Here is a 19,075-nt window from a genome sequence, read left to right as displayed (position 1 = left end):
TAGAAGAGAAAATTTGTACAATAACATGAAGGTAAGTGCCTTGCTATTTGAGGTTAGAGCTGGTTGCCTAAGGAGAAAAACATACCAGAGCAAATATTCGCAAATAGATGATGAGTATGCTGCAGCAAAAATCCGGAGAACACTAGGCACATCCCAATGGAATGCGAAGGGATCCACCCAGCGAGAGCAGTACGTAACGTACAACTTCCAGAAGCGCTTGGATTTAAAGTAGACCAAAGTATCAACCGGTCAGGAGTTGAGAGATAAGCAAAAGACGTTTAGAATGAAAAAAAAAAAAGCTGAGACTGATACGACCAGATCCATTACAGGCATAGGCGGCGGTACAAGGTAGGCAGAAATGAGCAAAGAGATGTATACAAGACTGCTAGAAGGAAGAGCATTGATAGCATGCTCAAGTAACTGAAGCAGGCTAGGGGACTATGTGTCTCCGCCCAGTTTCAAAAAGGATTACCAATAAATCATCATCAGAAGCGATTTCTGAAACTCTGCAAGATTATCCATAATACTCTGTTGTCAAAGCAGCCCGAGACTAAGCAAAAGCAGTTTACATGGTCATTCGCTACAAAAGAAGCTAATTTTACAAAAAACAATGCCAAATTCAGTTCAAAGTGGGCGGCCGGGACTGCCACCATGTCTTACGTTAACCGCACAAAGACGGTGACGTTAAACTGAAAAATAGCATGCACCTGCTAAACGCCACAAGGTGTTTAGCGTTCTGCACATTTTTAATCAATTTCATGCTCAACTCATTTTCAACTTCAAGCTCGCTCATGCGAGTACGCCAGCAGTGCACACATCAACTAATATATGGATGCCGCACACTGAGCTCAAGTTGAAAGAATTCTAGCCACATTACTGAACTATATTCCTAACATAGTGAGCTTCGACTATGATGACGACACACCTCGAGGATGTGCAATTCGAAAAACTGACGAACAGGTCCCATACTCACAGATGCCTATCGGAGCATGCTGTTGTCCTCAGTGAGCTGCAGTTCAGTGAGAGCACTCGTCGCATTCCCTCGCAATGGCCACGGTATGTGGCCACTGCGAGGTGCCAAAGTGGCCAAAGTTTGATTCCTACCTGGCCGTGCCTTAGTAGACAATAGTCGGCGCTAGTATGATAGTCGTACTTCCGGAAGTACGCAATTCCCATCGAAATTCGAAACGCAGATTTTCACTTACTTTAGCCTGTTTATTAAACTGTGTCAATATACACAGTAACAGTAGGAAGAAGCACATTGATCCAAACACCCTTCTTGATCAATGTCAGGTATTGGCCAATAGCAGCCGCGTATAGCGAATTCACTATACTACGAAATAAAGTGTCCAGAAAAGAGTGAGGAGCAGGCGTCTGTTGAAAAGAGAATGCTTGAGAGAAAGGAGACTTCAAGCTCTGCTTGCAAGCTCCACGCACCGCGCACGGCTGCAAAATTTGGCTGAGATGTTCACAGCAGTATACGCTATCCACGGAATGTGTTTCTTCGCCAAGCCCGAGGGCTGGTTCAGGACCCCTTGAAGTAACGGGATTAGAAACATGATAGGCATGCAGCTGGCAGTTTGAATGTGCCTACCCATGAGGTCATGTCACCCAGGAAATGTCATAAAGGTCATTTGCCAAGCCCTCGTCATCAGTATGAATGAAAAGTGTAAAACAGCATCAGGAAAGCGTTTTAATTCTAGGTGTGTGCAGGGATGTACCTTTACCGATATTGATGATAGTTGCCAAACAGAACTTGTTCATGAGCTTCAACATTTTGTAGTAGTGCTCTTGCTAACAGAGTCATAAAGCCATCACCTGGTCATTTCTCGCAGCAAATTCATTAACCAAAGATGCACCAACAAGATGGTCTTGTCAAATAGGCGACAAAAGCAACAATATACATGCATGCATATCAAAGTGCTTGGTTGACAGGCTTCTAGCAGGTATTTGTCACTTGGGACAGCAGTACACACACAATATCATTCAACAATGCAATAAAAATCATCAAGCCCATTCAAATAAAAAAAAAGGTTTTAATGGACCAGCTCTCCCAGATGTCGCCATGAATAAGAACTGCTCTGATGACATAATTTATTTGGTTATAATATATCATGCAACATTAGGAAAGCAGTTGCAGATTTGTTTTCTTTTCTAAGTCTTTACACAAAGCAGTAAAATGTTCTAGCGGCATCACACCCAAAAGAAAAAAAAAACAGCAAACAATTGTTCTTGACACATTTATAATATGTATATATACCTATGTTTATATACACGCAACTCCTAGTGCACATCACTGAAGCAATTCATAGATGGCAATTTGTTAAAAAGTCAAACACTATGGCAACACCCAAATTTTTAAGAGCCCCCAACCACAAACACAAAAGAAAAATGTGAACAAACAGAAATACAAACTGCAAATTACAATGTCATGGCTGCCCCCAATAGTGCCATCTCCAAACACTTTTCATCTGCACAGAATGGGGTCTACAAAAGCAGACAACCACATGTACAAAATGGAGAGTTCATACGAAAAAAAAGGAACATTTTCAGTGCGCAATACTCAAGCAATCGTTGAGTTGTTCAACATTAATTAAGTGAACCTCCAATGCAAGCAGCTGAGCCCATTTTAACAGCCTTGTGGAAACTGTGTAGACTTCTTAATCACTGGAACAAAAGTTTCTCTCACAAAGGCATATTTCAGAAGCAAGAAAGGTTAGCCTCTTGTCTTGATACATGCCAAACAAGACGAACCCAGTTTCAATTGAAATTACAAAAGACATCAGCCAATTAGTTATGTGGCTAGACAGATACCATAGACAGGAGAGGCAATGCTGACAGTTATGCAATTGAGATAAGCTTCAAGTGAGAAGAAGAAAAAGCCACTCTCAAAATAGCTTTTTCTTGTTCTTTAAGAAGACGACACGAGAAAAAAGAGATGTAGTTCCAACCTAGAAAAGAATCTTAAAAACGAAGCTGCAAATTACATTTTCAGGAAAAGGCAGGAAACATAAACCCTTAAAATGACGAAATAAGTAAACAGAGCAGCTTTCACAGTGCAAGAACACCCACAGGTAAACTTGGCAGACAACTTTTTCATGCCCATAAAACAAGCAGAGTGCAAGAAGGAAGGAGCAAAAAAAAATAAAGCACACAGTCTTATGCTCCACTTACACTCTCTCTATCTCTCTTTATCACGAGAGAATACTTCTTTCCGGTGGCACCACACTTCTGGCATTGCAGGGTGTTTCGTTGCACACAGGCGCACGCACACAACACGCGCATCGGCGTCGACACAGACTGTGACAGTAGGCTCGCTTCAAGTGTCCATGAAGTTTCTGCTGCAATAACAGCTGCACGGGAGCGGACAAGCAAGAGCCACACAAAATTGAGAAAGGCAAAACCACAGAAAAAAATAATAATAATAAAATAAAAGGAGAAAGCCGAAAAACTATGAGCAGTCTTCTTCCTATTTGCTTAGCTGCTGCTTCAAGTGTTGAAGGAATTCATAGTAGGAAAGCGCTGACTCCGTTCGGTCATCAACCATGTGCTGCACAAAAAGGTGCCGATCCTTGCTGTCTTCCCTGTGAAGCAATGAAAAGGCGTAAGCCATATGCAAGTGAACATACAATGGAGGCCTAGCAATACGTCCACTAGCAGAAAAATGAATAGCAAGAACTAGCAGATCTTTGCAAACTGTTGGCAGGCACCTATCAAGTAGTGTCAGCTGAAAGGAAACCGACAGGCCCCTGCAAGGGTTTTCAAATGCAGCCCGACATTGAACACAGGTATCATTTGGGACCCCTCACACTAAGGAAAATATTGATGCTCTGGAAAAGATTCAACGGAAATTCATCTCTTCATTTTTCTAAGTACCACATGACTGAATTCCCAACTTATGTGATGTGGCAAAATAAAATACCAGAACTACGTTGCAAAATTATAAGAATAAGGTTTCTTTTTCTCCTGAAAAACAACCTTGTGTAAACCCTGATGTGTAAATCAAGCCTCGGTAACTTGAAATCATCATGCTGAATTGATAATGCCCTTTAGAGCAAGCTAACAAGTTCTCACTTTCCTTGAACAACTACACAATGGAACGCATTGCCCCTATGTATGCTTCATAGCAGTGATTCGTTAGACAATAATGTCATAATATGAAGTGCAACTTTTTTTGATGTATATACAGTGGAACCCCGTTCATACGTTCTTCACCAGACCGAGGAAAAAAAACTTAACAGCCGGGAAAACGCAACAGTGGGGAAAGCTGCGAAAATGAATGAAAAAAGTGCAGCTTCACTATAGAAAATTTATTTCCACAGAGTGCGCTTAGAACTTAAAAAAGTCTAGAATGGTGTCTTGCCGTTTCTTTCACTCGCTAGAAATCGCCACACGTTTCTCAATGGCCTGGAAGGCCGCATTGCTGTCAGCGTCACTGTGAGGTGCGACGTACCTGCGGAGGAGGTCCATAGCCGCGACGGCTTCTCCAAAGCTAGGATTTGGCAACTCCCCGGCATCATGCGGCTCGTGCTCCTCGTCATCACCGCGCCACGGCAATGGCAACGGACGAAGAAATATCCGCGGGAAATTTTGCCCTCTTTGGCGTAATCATGCTAACGTGCTAACGATTGTTTAGTATTGCTGCGGTGCGCGCGCGTCCGAGCAGCCCGGTTGCACGCAGCGCGGCGTGGTTTCGCGAGAAATGTAAACAAGAGAGGAGAGCTGGCCCGATAGGCGGAGCAACGCCATGAGCAACGCCAACTTCCGGCTTCCCTTTAGCTATAGCTTCACAAAGAGTGACGTCAGGGCCTCTCCTGAGTTTCCTTCCTCCGTGAGTCGACCCGTTCAACAAACCATGCAGGGACCGTAACCACAGTGATGATAGTGAGAGCATTTTTCACGAATGGCCACCTAGTGGCGGCCTCTCGAACTGGCGTGCGGCTTCTTGCAGCCAGTTCCATAGCCAAGCCTGGCCAAGCCCGGTCAAAACTCGTCAAAAGTCAAAATCGCGGTTGAAGTGCGTTGCCTACTTTAGCCCAGGCGGGTTCGGGTTGCGATGCATCATGCGGGAACGTTTTCACAGCTACTACGTAACAGCGGGGTTCCTTATATATTGGATCCTATGGAAGCTATGCCGGGACCGGATGAAAGCGACGTAGCAGCCAGGAAAACGCAGCAGTGAGGAACGTAACAGCAGGGTTCTACTGTACTACTGTACATAACAAATGCACTTCTTTCTGGAAAGAACTGCGCAAAGTTAGGGTGTGTATTAATTATGTGGGGTACAATTTTGAGCTATCCTTTTTTTTTTTTTTTTTCACGGCCACCTCTAAAAAGCAGAAGCATGGTACAATTTGGTGACTGATATGACATCTGACATGACGTAACAGCAGCCAAATCCAAGGCGTTCTGCCATTCCACAGTGCCGGACTGGATGCTTGGCATGCAACAAAAGTAAAAGACATATGGTACGATTCGTCATCCGATATGGTGTTCAACGTGCCGGAACACAGTAAGATTTCGATCCGTAGCACCGGATCGGGACACCTGACGGTCGCTGCCATTTTTTCGCATCCTACGCCGTATCAGACGGCGAATCATACAGTGCGTCTCCTACTTATGTCACACGCCAGATGTCTGATCTTGCGCTACGGTACGGCAAAATGCCTCAGTTCCGGCACTTTGGACACTGTATCAGACACCTAAACGTACCATGCGTCTCCAACGTCATGGCAGCAAATTCATGGTGTGATCATTACGCAAAGAAGAGAAAAAAAAAGCACTTTTCGATGGCAAAAGTGAAGGGCGTGTTAATAAGGTACTGCCTTTTTTTTCCTAAGAGCTGTTATAATTTGGAGAATTTATTGTCACAGTTAAACAGGCACTAATTGCTGTGTCCTACTGATCTCAGACCTGCCAACCTTAAAATTAAAGAACTACAGTGAACGGCAAAAAATACTAAAATTTTGTGGAAAATACTAAATGTTGTTTGACTATTCAATATGTTGACTGTTTATTAAAGATTTGCAGACATTGCTCTTCTGCATGGATGCTGTGAACAGGCACTCTGCTCTAATAGTCGCAACAACAATGATCTGCACTGCAGACAAGCAGAAATATTTGTGAACTTTATGAATGAAATATTCTCGTAATGACTGTCAAAGATTCAGCTGCCATAATACAGGTGCTTTCTTTTTTAAAGTTCAGATATTTTAAAAAAAATCGCCTGTGGCATCTGGTGCAAATCTACTTATTCAGCTGCATTACTCAAAGAGGCAGACATTACTTACACTATAAATCAAACTGCATAATTGAATAATTACCAAAACTTCACTAATCAACCCTTTGAAACTAATAACTTTAGTGTACATACTACAATATACAATTTGAAGCCAGTAATTTCACAAGGCATATCCACTTTCAATGAATTGTGAAACTAGGAACAGATCTGAGATAAGCGCTGCCAATCTTGCAGTAAAAATGCACTGTTCCACATTTTTAACATTGAAGCTAAAGAATTACTGGTCAACCACTACATTAGATCGCATATCTCAAAACGGGTGTCGCCCTCAGAATTCGTTCCAAGTGGATACAACTTTCGAAGTCACTGGCTACAATTCATAAATTACAATATGTGTTCTAAAGTAATCAGTTTAAAATCTAGTTAGTGAACTTTTGTTAATTAGTCAAATATTCATTTTCATTTCTCATATAAATAATGTCCGTTTCTTGGAGTAATCCAGCTCATGTAGGAGAATTGTGCTACATGCCACAAGTGATGCACGTATACGTCCATATAATGGAGAGGCCCAAAAAATCGGGCCATAAGAAATTACTCAGCGACTGCATTTACTTTTTCAAAGTTGGTTTTGCCTAAATCTATATGCAAATGAAAAATCATAAAATATTTGTGTTGATATGAGAATTTCAAAGGAATGCTGAAAATCAGGCATTCTACGATAAATCCTAAATGTTGACAGAAGTATGTGCTTTTCATTGTACTATTTATTGCTTTGTTGTTGTACTACTGCCTTTTTTGCAAGAGTTGTAATAATTTGTTTGGAGCATTTGTTTTCATGTTAATGAGGCACTCAGTGTTGTGCTAGAATGTATTTTCTAACATTGTTCATGGTTTGTGATGCACTACTGTTTTACACCAGTGCTTGTATAACTCCTGGAAGGGTCCACACTTTGAGCCTGCAGTATTGTAAAAAAGTTAATAATAATAGCAATAATAATAATAATACATATTCCTTAAAATTAATCAGGCTTCAGAATTTTACCAGATAATCTTTAGGGGGCTCTCTAATATCTACATTGGGTCTACTATTTGAAAAGTTTCACCTAGACATCTCCAACTCTCCTCTGAACAAAAAATAGCTATTGGATTAGGTCAACACTACACAACACCTAAAACACACACACACACACAAAAGGCTAAGCTCGACACAGCTCAGATGGATCCAAGAGCACACACCTGATCACCCTGAGTGGGCTGTAGAAGGGCCGTCTTGACTGCGTCCAAGAGAGGAAGTTTCGTACCCTTTCCGACTCTTCAGTTGCCAACTGGGGCAGCTCATTCTGCAAAACACAACCCAAGAATGTATTTTTCTGATGGTGGTTAAAGCAGAATGCATGTGCCAGTGCAGGCAATGTACAGTACGAATGACTTCTGTTATTTCAACCAGTGTCGGAAAAGAACGAAAAACAAAACAATATTTTTTACCGGAATGAAAACATAACTGAAACTTTATTTATTATTTTGTTTTGGAGTGAAACCGAAATATCCTTTAGGTCTGCAATTTGGAACAACCGACGTCAGGCAACATCAGAATTAGTGCGTATCTCAGGGCTCCCCATAAGCACGTATCTCAGGCAGGGATAGTGCGAGCGATAGCCGGTCGAGCACTCCACCAATCTAAGCCTGCCACTCAGTGCACTAGCAGATTGCAGCAAAACCCAGGGCTTGCACTCTGAAGAGGTTATCGTTTCATTTTCTACGGCTACAAGCTTTGTTATCGATGTTTTATCGTTCATGACCGCTTAAATTTGTTTTATCAGAATAGTAGTCTAGCATATTGGCGCATACAATCGATGACATGCTGCTGCCGAGATCATGCTCAGAGCACTGAGCATGATCTCAGAAATTATAATTCACTTACTGACAAAAATAAGTAGTATTATGTATTTATCAGTACTTTGCTTAGAAAATTTTTGCATGTCAACCAAAACTGTTATGAGCCGTTATGGAACATTTCTTTTTTTTTCATTCTGGAGCAGAACTGGAACAAAACTTTTTTCAGTGGAACCAAACTAAAAGCAGAATGAAAAACATTTCGTTCTGACACCTTGATTACAACACCAATCGGGCATGCGAAATTCATTCTAATTACCTAATGCTCAAATGAATTTTCAAAGCGCACCAGTACGTTTCAAGATATTTTACACATAGCCAAATCTTCTGGTGCTCAGTATAACCTCAAAGGCCAAATGCAATGAAATTTAACTTGTACCGAATTTGTTCCAAATATGTAGGTACTCATGCAGTCAATGCCAAATTTATAGGGCTAGTAATTACAGAGTGCATTAATCAATACAGCGAAAATAGACTTTAGCAGACGAAATGACACCTGGCATGCTGCTCACAGAGCATGCTTGATACTACAGTGTACAGATCAAATTGTAGAGAATGAAATCCTCTTTCCAACAGTACTTGTCACAAACAACATGTTTATTAAAAATAATATGAAAAAAAATAATCTACCCAAATATTTTGTACCAGAAAAGAAAATGTTACATGAAAACATGTTGCTTTGCACAAAAATAATGTAAAAAATTCTAAAACATTTTCAACACAAAGGACCAGCTTTCTATGTAAAGCATTTTATGAGATATTGTTACGTTTCGCCTACGACGCGCGGTATAGCCGGCGCGGATGCAACGGACGCCGGGGCTTCGTTCAAAGCGGCGGACATTTTGGCCCGTTCGGAGCTGCCGCAAAGCCTCCCCGCCAAGCGCGTCCAGGCGTGTTTCAGTGCCACGTGTCTTCGTGTGTGCGTGTGTGTGTGTGTGCCCACGCTTGTCAAAGCGCGGCAGCCGGGGAGAGGAGCTCCCCAAGTGTGAAGCGAGGAGGTCTGACCGGCGCCGGCTTGGCGGATGCGTCACTACACTCGTCTCAACGTGTCTCTCAGCCTGTCCGTGCCCCGCCGTCACGTGGTCTCGTCACGAGGCCTTCCTCTTGCCCTCGACTCCGAGAGTATAAGAGCAGCTGCCCCCGGATGCCAAGAGAGAGGCTCCGATTTCTTCCGTTGAGTTACGTGCTCTCCTGTCTCTCCACTTCGGTCGACCAGACCGGCCGCTCTTTTGCGATGCTAGAATAAACAAGTTGTTCTGTTACCAGTCGACTCATGCTTTGCCGGGACCTTCGGATGCTTCCAGTTGTGCCCCAGGCCGCCAGGCCAACGCTACCCTTGGGGCTTGCGACCCATTTGCAACAACGGGTGTCAGCGCTGAGATTCCAACAACTGTCTGCCAGCGTTGAGATCACGACAACGGAGGCCAGCAGCGAAGATATGCAGTTGACTGTATGCTGAGCAGCACAACGACCATCCGGGAGCAGTGCAACGAGCCCTGTGTGATGACTGGTTGCCTGCAGCGGAACGACTGCGCTGAATTCTTGGCTGCGAGGTTTGGTGAGTGCGGGACTTTCTTCTTCTGAGTTTTGCCAGGCTTTTGATAGTGTCAGAAACAGAGCTGGTAATTGTGGTTGTCGTTGCTGCCGGGTTAGTTTGCGGCAAGACAATAGTAGGCAGTAGAGAAAGCAGCATTCAGAGCAGCCATGGATTTGAAGTCGTTGCGCAAACCGAAATTGCTGGAGCTTGCAAGAGAGTTGGGTCTGGATGTCTCAGACAAACTCAGAAAACCGGAACTGCTAAGGGCTATTCTTGAGTTAGAAGCTGAGGATGACGAGCTGTCGGAATGCCTTGAGACCATTAAGGAGAGGGAGACGGCAAAAAGACAGGAGCGCGAACTTAAAGAGCAAAAAGAGAAAGATGAGCGTGAACGTAAAGAACAGAAAGAGAAACAGGAGCGCGAACTTAAAGAACAGAAAGAGCGAGAGCAACAAGAGAAAGAAAAAGAGCGCGACCGTCAACACGCTTTGGAAATGAAGCGTCTCGAGATTGAGATGGAACGCGCTCGTAATGGAAGTCAGGCACACGGTGCAGGAGAACGAGTATTGTTCAAAATGACTGACCAGATGCGGCCGTTTAAGCTTGGAGAGGACATTGGTTTGTTCCTGGTTAACTTTGAGCGAACGTGCGAGAAGCAGGGGTTCTCTCGGGAAACGTGGCCACAGCGCTTGCTCACTTTGTTACCCGGTGAGGCGGCCAACGTAGTCGCTCGCTTGAAGAGAGAGGAGGCAGAGGATTTCGACAAAGTGAAATCGAGTCTGCTAAAAAAGTACAGGCTGTCAGCGGAGGCGTTCCGTCGGAAGTTTCGGGAAAATGAGAAAGGCAGAAGTGAGTCATATACAGAGTTTGCCTACAGGCTAATGTCAAACATGCAGGAGTGGCTCAAAGAAGAGAAAGCGTTTGGTGACCACGAGAAAGTTCTGCAGTGTTTCGGGCTGGAACAGTTTTATAGTCGGTTACCTGAGAACGTGCGGTACTGGGTCTTCGATAGGCCAGACGTTAGTACGGTGGCTAAAGCCGCTGAGCTAGCCGAGGAGTTTGTGACGCGTCGGGCTCGCGGAGCTAAGGACGGTCAAAAGGGTGAATTTGGCTCCAAGTTTGAGAGGCCGAAGTTCACGCCCATGAGAGCAAAAGGGGACACACGTAGTTCGGATGCGAGTGAAAGTAGTCCGATCGAACGTAAGGAGACGGCGGCAACCGAAGCCGAACGCAGAAAGCGGTTCGAAACGAGGCAAGCGCGCGTGTGTTATACGTGCCAGAAGCCGGGTCACTTTTCGGCGCAGTGTCCAGAAACAAAAACAAAAGTCGTGTTTTTGTCATTATGCAGCACTGACGAGAACATGAAGCTTCTCGAGCCTTACATGCGAGACCTCCTCGTGAACGGGAAAGAGTGCCGAGTGCTTCGCGATTCCGCAGCTACAATGGATGTAGTTCACCCCTCTTACGTAGAACCCGATATGTTCACGGGCGAGTGTGCATGGATCAAGCAAGCCGTGGAAGCTCATAGCGTGTGTCTGCCCGTAGCAAAAGTGCTTATTGAAGGACCTTTCGGAGCGCTTGAGACGGAGGCCGCAGTGTCATCTATGCTGCCCCCCCCCCAGTACCCGTACCTATTTTCGAACAGGTCCGATCACCTCCTGCGCGAAAAGGGGCTTTTGTTTGGTGAGGCTAGCGTTCAGGCCTTAACCAGATCGAAGGTTCGGGAGCTCGCTGCAAAGGCGGTAGTTGCGGGGCCGACGTTGTCGAACAATGAAAAACGGTCAGAGGCGCAGCAAGCTGATATTCAGAGCACGCCCGAACTGAATAAAATTGAGCCTGTAGCGTTAAAGGCACCAGATACTGGAGAGGAAATGCCCGACACGGGAAAGTTAGAAGAGCTTTCTGCAGATTTGCTCATCGCGCCTACGTCAGACGGACTTAATAGGTTGCTAAAAGTCAGCCGGGCGGCTTTGATAGCCGAGCGAAAGAAGGATGGCAGCCTAGAAAACATACGCTGCATTGTCAAGGAAGGTATCGCCAAGAAAAATGCTCGCTTTGTGGAAAGAGGCGGGGTCCTGTACCGGAAGTATCTAGACCGCAGGGGAGTGGAGTTCGATCAGCTGATCGTGCCTCAATGCTATCGTCAGGATCTGTTGCGCTTGTCGCATGGGGGTTCGTGGTCCGGACACCTAGGAGTTAAGAAAACTAAGGACCGTCTCTTGCAAGAGTACTAGTGGCCAGGGTGTTTTCGGGACGCAGACCACTTTGTGGGGACATGTGACACCTGTCAGCGGGTGGGCAAACCAGGGGACAAATCGAGGGCGCCGTTGAAGTTGGTACCTATCATTACGGAGCCTTTTAGACGGCTCGTTATTGATACAGTGGGACCTCTGCCGGTAACAGCCACGGGGTACAGACACATTTTGACTGTGATCTGCCCAGCGACAAAGTTCCCTGAAGCAGTGCCGCTTAAAGAACTCAGCTCAGTTGAGATAGTCAATGCACTACTGTCGATATTTGCGCGAGTTGGTTTTCCTGCGGAAATCCAATCAGATCAGGACAGTGTTTGCTAGCCCTTTGACGACAGCCTTTCTCGAAAGGTGTGGGGTAAAGCTGTTAGACAGCTCAGTGTACCACACAATGTCGAATTCCGTTGAGAAGCTCCACTCCGTCATGAAGCGCGTGTTGAGAGCATTGTGGTTTGCACAACAAACTGACTGGGAGCTGTGTCTGCCTGGGGTGATGTTTGCATTGAGGACCGCGCCGCATGCGGCTACGGGGTTTTCGCCAGCTGAGCTAGTGTACGGTCGCTCGCTGCGATCTCCGCTTCGCATGCTTCGAGACGGATCACTGCCCTCTCCAATGGCTGCAGACCATCTCTTCCACAAATGGCCGCCTCCTGCGCTGGAGCCTTGCTTTGCAACAATATTCCTTTGAGGTGCGTTACAAAAAGGGGAGTCTCAACGGTAACGCCGATGGCTTAAGTCGAAGCCCCTAACGTGGGAATCAGCCTCAAAATTGTTTGTTACTGATATTTTTCTTCCTGAGGCAGGATTTTTAACATATTGCTTTTGTGTAGCGTTTCAAAGTGATGACGTGCTTTCTAGTGCAATTTTCCAATTTGTGGACGCGTTCTGAGTTCTGCTAAACTACTGTAAGGAACTAGGCAGTAGTATAAAAGGGGAAAGAGCCTGGCAGGGCTTAGTGAGGGTTGTGCCGTGCTTGCTGACTGAGCGGTTGAGTTTCGGCGTAGTTCTAACGCTTGCCGGGAACGAGAACAAAAATGTCAACTCTCCCGAAGTCACGTTGCAGTGTCCTGTGTGAACCTGAATGAGAGAACGAGGCCTTCTCTGTGCGCTGCGCTCAAGAAACGCCGACGGACGACCGACTTCGGTTATGAGCATCATCAAGCGACATCCCTCCGGACAGCGGATGCAGTCCCCTGACCATCGGGATCTCCTTCCCCCGGCGGGGCGGTCTGTTACGTTTCGCCTACGACGCGCGGTATAGCCGGCGCGGATGCAACGGACGCCGGGGCTTCGTTCAAAGTGGCGGACATTTTGGCCCGTTCGGAGCTGCCGCAAAGCCTCCCCGCCAAGCGCGTCCAGGCGTGTTTCAGTGCCACGTGTCTTCGTGTGTTCGTGTGTGTGTGTGTGCCCACGCTTGTCAAAGCGCGGCAGCCGGGGAGAGGAGCTCCCCAAGTGTGAAGCGAGGAGGTCTGACCGGCGCCGGCTTGGCGGATGCGTCACTACACTCGTTTCAACGTGTCTCTCAGCCTGTCCGTGCCCCGCCATCACGTGGTCTCGTCACGAGGCCTTCCTCTTGCCCTCGACTCCGAGTGTATAAGAGCAGCTGCCCCCGGACGCCAAGAGAGAGGCTCCGATTTCTTCCGTTGAGTTACGTGCTCTCCTGTCTCTCCACTTCGGTCGACCAGACCGGCCGCTCTTTTGCGATGCTAGAATAAACAAGTTGTTCTGTTACCAGTCGACTCATGCTTTGCCGGGACCTTCGGATGCTTCCAGTTGTGCCCCAGGCCGCCAGGCCAACGCTACCCTTGGGGCTTGCGACCCATTTGCAACTACGGGTGTCAGCGCTGAGATTCCAACAATATACAAGAAAACATTAGCCCTAGTGACTAGCCCTAGCAAGATGCAAAGGTTGACTCCTGGCAGTCTTCAAATCCAAAACACAACTCTGCGTGGCCACCGGCAAGTGATACCACCCCAAGGATGTTGACACCTCATTAATAAGAACTGCAACTTTAGAACATGCAGGATCTTTACATCGGCACACAGCAGGAATGAAACAGTTCAGAGAAGAAAGTTAAACTCAGTGCTGAAACCTGACAAACTGAAGCTGTCTTCTGTGTCAGTGCTGCTGCCACCAACCAAAAACTCATGTGGAGATAAATCAGAATCAGTAGAAAAGTGACATTTCTGTGGAGGAGTGGTGCACAATGTCAACACTACCTTGGGAACTACGAGCGCTCGTCAACCCAACTGTGCCCAGACACCGGAGGCGCTTTAAAGAACACCGCACAGATGAAAAAGGTAAAACAAAAGCGAAACTGAAGAAATAGTTTCTCTATAACCCATTAGATAGCACGAGCTGTCCGAAAGTGCTCGGAAAGTGGTAAAATATGAATTTGCAACCATTGATAATGGGCTATTGATGGTACAGGGTGTCTACCAAGTTGACATTTTCAAATTCCCCGAATTTTCCAGGTTCTCCCTGAGTCAATTTGCAATATTCCCTGAGTAACACAGAACTTTGTTTTATGTCAAGACGGGCTCCCTACATCATGTCGCCCAATGGTGTCCCTCTCTAGTAAGCATGTTAAAAAATAAAAAAGCAACTTAATCCAGTTTGAATAGTAAGGGGTAGTGTTTATTTTATTCAAAAAGAAAACAGAAGGGAGGGGTTAGTAAAATGCACAGCGAATAAAATAGAAAGAAATAGTAAAACCCATTGCAAATCGAGTCAAACATTCTCAAATATGAATATGAAAGAGATGCATGCAGAACATTTTCGAATATGAGCTATTTCTATCAACTGATAACAAGCTAATTGTTATGAGGCCCGAACTTTATCACAAGTGAGATTAGCTTGCAAACAGCTGGTAAGTCAACCTCAACTGTCCTGACATACTCTCAGCCTGCACACAACGCCTCAGTGTTGCATTTCACAATTTTGAAGAGTTTTTCTGCTTGGATCAGGGACACTTGCATCTTGGCATCAGAAAACACTTTGCTTTTAGAGTGCAAGCTCCTTCAAAAAAGTGGCGGCATGCTTCCTTTTCTGTTTATTTCTGAATGCATAAGTCCTTTGTCTTCTTGTTCTTCTTCGGCTGTGCATTCGCCACACGGACTATTTGAAGCATCCTCTAGGAGAATTGTACAGTCAGCGTCCAATTTTTCTGACTCCCTAGGGGCCGCGAAAACGTCTGAAAAAATGAATGCATGTCTTTTACAGCCCTTATGGGTTCAAATCGCCACAGGTACGTCCGAAAAAGCTCTGAAGGCCTGCCAGTACACTTATTAGGCATATCTGTACTTGTACTGTGACGGGAGATGGCGGGTACACGCGTGTATAATTAAGGAATACATATCGTGCCCCGTGGTAGTTGCCCCTCCCCACACTTATTATGCTTCACAGCGTAACATTACTGTAATGAGGCGAAGCTGACTTTCAGGAACCGGCATTATGCAACGCGTTGTGCTTTCCGAACTTCGAAGCCAATCGTGATGACCACAAAGGCAGTATCGGTGCCATTGCTGACAGCGGCGAATTCATTCAATGAAAAACACGGCACAGAATGGCAAGAAGCTTAATACCTAACCTCGAAGCAGCTAGGCCGCATTGCCGCGGTGGTGGCTATGGTTGCAGGCGGATCTGCGTGCGAGTGTGCCGGGTCGAGGCGGCAAGGTTATCAAAATGACGGCGGTGGTGGTTTTGATTAATGCCATTTCGGACCTGCAGCCATGGCAAAAAGTCTAAAAAATCGGACGGCAAAGGGTTCTTGTGTCCGAAATTTCAGACGTTCTTATACATTGACCCTATGGGGTACGTAGTTGTGCCGCGAAGCCGCCCGAATTATTTGGTGTCCGGAAAGTCAGTCATTGACTGTACTCTGGCAACTCCTCCAGCAGACGCGGCGTCACAGAACATTCGTTACAATTCCTCTCTGTTGCTCGGGCCAGCATTACCACGACTTTTGTTCCCTTTCAATAAAATTACAGCTAATTTTCCCTGATAGAAGCACAAATTCCCCGAGTTTTTCCCGAGTTTTTCCGGACTACTCAAAATCCCTGAGAATTCCCGGTTGGTAGACATCCTGTGGTAATAGGCGTGGGCAGAAAATTGTTAACAAACACAGGATTCTATGTGTATCTGGTGACGTGATAGTTGCATGTTGCGTAACTGTACACCAGATAACTGAAAGTATTTATGATTTACAAGCTCTCCCGGTTGACCAGATGCACAGTTGCGAATGGCATTACATACGCATATAAAATAATGCAAATAAGCCTTCTTTAAAAATGAAACAGACTCATGTAATCTTTACATAATTCCACACAATCCTTATATACCATATTTACTAGATTCTAACGCGCCCTTGACTGTAACGCGCACGTGTTTTCCGTGACCAAAAAAAAGAAAACCTCAATTGTAACGCGCACCAGTTTTCCATGACAAAAAAAAGAAAAAGGAAGAGTACAATACCGCGCACCTCGTGCTTTCATATAGAAATACTATTTTCTCTCATTTGGAAAAAAACAGATTCATTCCCAATACACTAAAGTTGCAATGAATAAAAACACAAATGGAAGCGGTGTACCTTGCCGCCAAGATTTTCACTGCGCCAGTACGAGTCGCGTGGGGCAATAGATATCACTCGTTGTCACTATCAGACAACTCCTTATCGCTAACAACAGACCAAAGCATTTTATCCTCGGTGCCGTCCATGGCATTCGAAATCCCGCACTAAAGGCCTTGTTGACCATGGCAGACACACCATGCATCTTTCACCCATCCAGCAAAGTCCTGCAGCGAGGCACACTTCATTTTATTGGCAGGCGTGAATTCGTGGCAGCCACTGACAAGCCATTCGGTGTAGAGCGCCCGAATTCGATCTTTCACTGGCTTGTTCAAACAAACATCGAGCGGCTGGAGCTGCGATGCTATGCCGCTGGGTATCACAACAAGGTCGGTGTTGCATGCAGCCAGCTTGTCCTTGATTCGCTGGTCAAGGTGGCACCTGAACGCGTCAAGCACAAGCATCCCATGCAGACCCAAACTGCCACCGGGTCTCTTCTGCCAAAGGTTATCAATCCAGTCAGCGCCCAAGCCCGTGGTCATCTAACCTTTTTCATTTGCGCGCACAATCATGCCACTCGGAAACACGATTCCTTTACGAAGCGTCTTCTGTCTGAAAATAAGATATGGGGGCAGCTTGTGCCCATCTGCAGTGCAACAAAGCATTGCGGTGACTCTAGTTTTTTTCATGGCCATAAGACAAAATGTGCACTTGTTTTGCCCCCTTCTTTTCAATGGTTGTGGTGACAGGCATGTCAAAGTAGAGCGGCGTCTGATTGGCATCTGTCCAAAGTGGTAGCCGTTTCTATGGCGCAACTTCAAAATCTACTGCTGAAAACTGTGCAATTTCTCTTCATAATCTTCTGGCAATTTCTGGCATATCCCTGTCCGCCTTCGAAGAGAAAAGCCTTTTCTTTTCATAAAACTTGATAGCCAGCACCTGCTCGCTTTGAAGTCACTCCGCAATAGCCCTTCCTGTAGGGCTAACTGCATCGCCCATACTTTTAACAGATTGGTTCTCGCAGGCCGCTGTGCCGCTCTTGCACGTATTCTGTGAGCAGCTCTTCTATTTCGGCAAAGCGGACCTGCTTCGGTCCACTGAAACCCTTCCTTGTTGCTTTGCTGGCGAAAATATTCTTCTGTTTGCGCCAGCCCCGCACGCAAATTTCGGGAACTCCGAACGCTCGTGATGCGGCCCGATTTCCGTCCGTCTCCGCGCACATGACAACTTTCCTTTTAAACGCGGCATCATGGTGGACTCGGCGCGTTTTCGTAGTCGGCACTTCCATGCTGACTGAATAAACGCAGAAAACGGGAAGACAGGCGGTAAACTAGGTTACACCAGCACCTGGTTACATGTACAACATGGAGGTATGCACATGGAGCAAGCTACGGCAGCTAGGCTAGAAGCGCGTACGAGGTGGTCATTTTTCTAATGCTGACGGCGATATGGTAATGCGGATTTCGGGTCGCACTCGATTCCAACGTGCATGCAATTTTTGGACTTGTTTTATCGGAAAAAAGGTACGTGTTACATTGGAGTAAATACGGTAATTCACTTCATTCAGAAATGAGAAAATATTCGGTATTCAACTTGATATGCAAAAGTAATTTCTCTTTAACAATATTTGAACTTGATTCAATTTGGAAACTTTCCTATTTGAACACCCTAATAAATAAAAAACCATAGAAGACACACAACGATGCACACACTCTACGTGAAGCAACAAGTAGACGTGTTTTCACAAGTCCAAGATCTTCTGGGTTGTGCGTCACTTTTGGGGCATGGTAACGGCAGCACTCTTTTTTTAAGGTTCTGAGATTGCAAAGTGTCGCCTATTGAAAGCTTTGTTACCTTAAAATTTTGCATTGTGCCTCCCCTTTGTCTACACTATTAAGAACAAGATTTTCTTACTTAAGCTAAATTTAATTGCAGATGGCCTTTAGAAAGCATCTAAATAGCTTTCAACATTTTCAATGAACAGGTGCGGCCATCAGAGCACACACAAAATATGGCAGGGCTGCTATAACGGGGAGTGCACAAAACTATAAAAGGACACTTCTTTCAGCACCAGTAATATTTCCCTTCATTACACAAGGAATCGAGTATTGCCTCTGAGGTTATGAGAGATGTATGTATGCGATATCCCAGTATTATTCATAGCAATTAGGTAGTTTACCATCCCAGGGTAGCAGTAAATTAAATGTCAATAGCTCGCATCGATTTGTTATTTTTCTTCTGGTAAAAGACAGTTTATATAAGAACAGCGATCAATGCCACAGGAGCAATTGCAACTTTTCTCTGCCTGAGGCTAGCATGGCAGCTTTGTCTGTGAAGCAAGCAACATGATTGATCGGAGGCATGACATTCAACTTTGCTTTTTTTTTTTTTTCAATGAAGCTGTTTTTGCATGTTGTGGGTTTGTGAGTTTAATCACTGCATAGCTTCATGTATTTATTTTGCACGAAAAATATTCAAAATGATCATAAGGCAACACCAACTGCATAAGAATCCATTGTGATCGGTTGTTATGAGGGAATTGGCAAGCAACTAAAGATCAAAGAAGATGAAAGACTCCTTCTCATTC

The 19,075-nt window shown here is 45.3% G+C and overlaps 1 protein-coding gene across 3 annotated transcripts in view; it reads right to left on the bottom strand.

Moving 5' to 3' along the window:
- Positions 1 to 2,016: 2,016 nt before the first annotated feature.
- Positions 2,017 to 19,075, bottom strand: part of Sec24AB (Protein transport protein Sec24AB) — a 149,705-nt gene continuing 132,646 nt past the window's right edge. For all 3 annotated transcript variants that reach the window (XM_050196743.3, XM_050196744.3, XM_055063321.2), the window contains 2 exons: positions 7,478 to 7,581; positions 2,017 to 3,584 (listed from right to left, as the gene is read on the bottom strand). In XM_050196743.3, coding sequence (XP_050052700.1) covers positions 3,470 to 3,584; positions 7,478 to 7,581 — 219 coding nt within the window. In that variant the 3' untranslated portion in view covers positions 2,017 to 3,469. The remainder of the gene's footprint in view (positions 3,585 to 7,477; positions 7,582 to 19,075) is intronic.

The sequence above is a fragment of the Dermacentor andersoni genome, chromosome 1 (genome assembly GCF_023375885.2).
Source record: "Dermacentor andersoni chromosome 1, qqDerAnde1_hic_scaffold, whole genome shotgun sequence".
NCBI lineage: Eukaryota > Metazoa > Arthropoda > Arachnida > Ixodida > Ixodidae > Dermacentor > Dermacentor andersoni.
The sequence above is the reverse complement of the archived record's forward strand: the minus strand, read 5'-3'. Positions and strand labels throughout refer to the sequence as shown.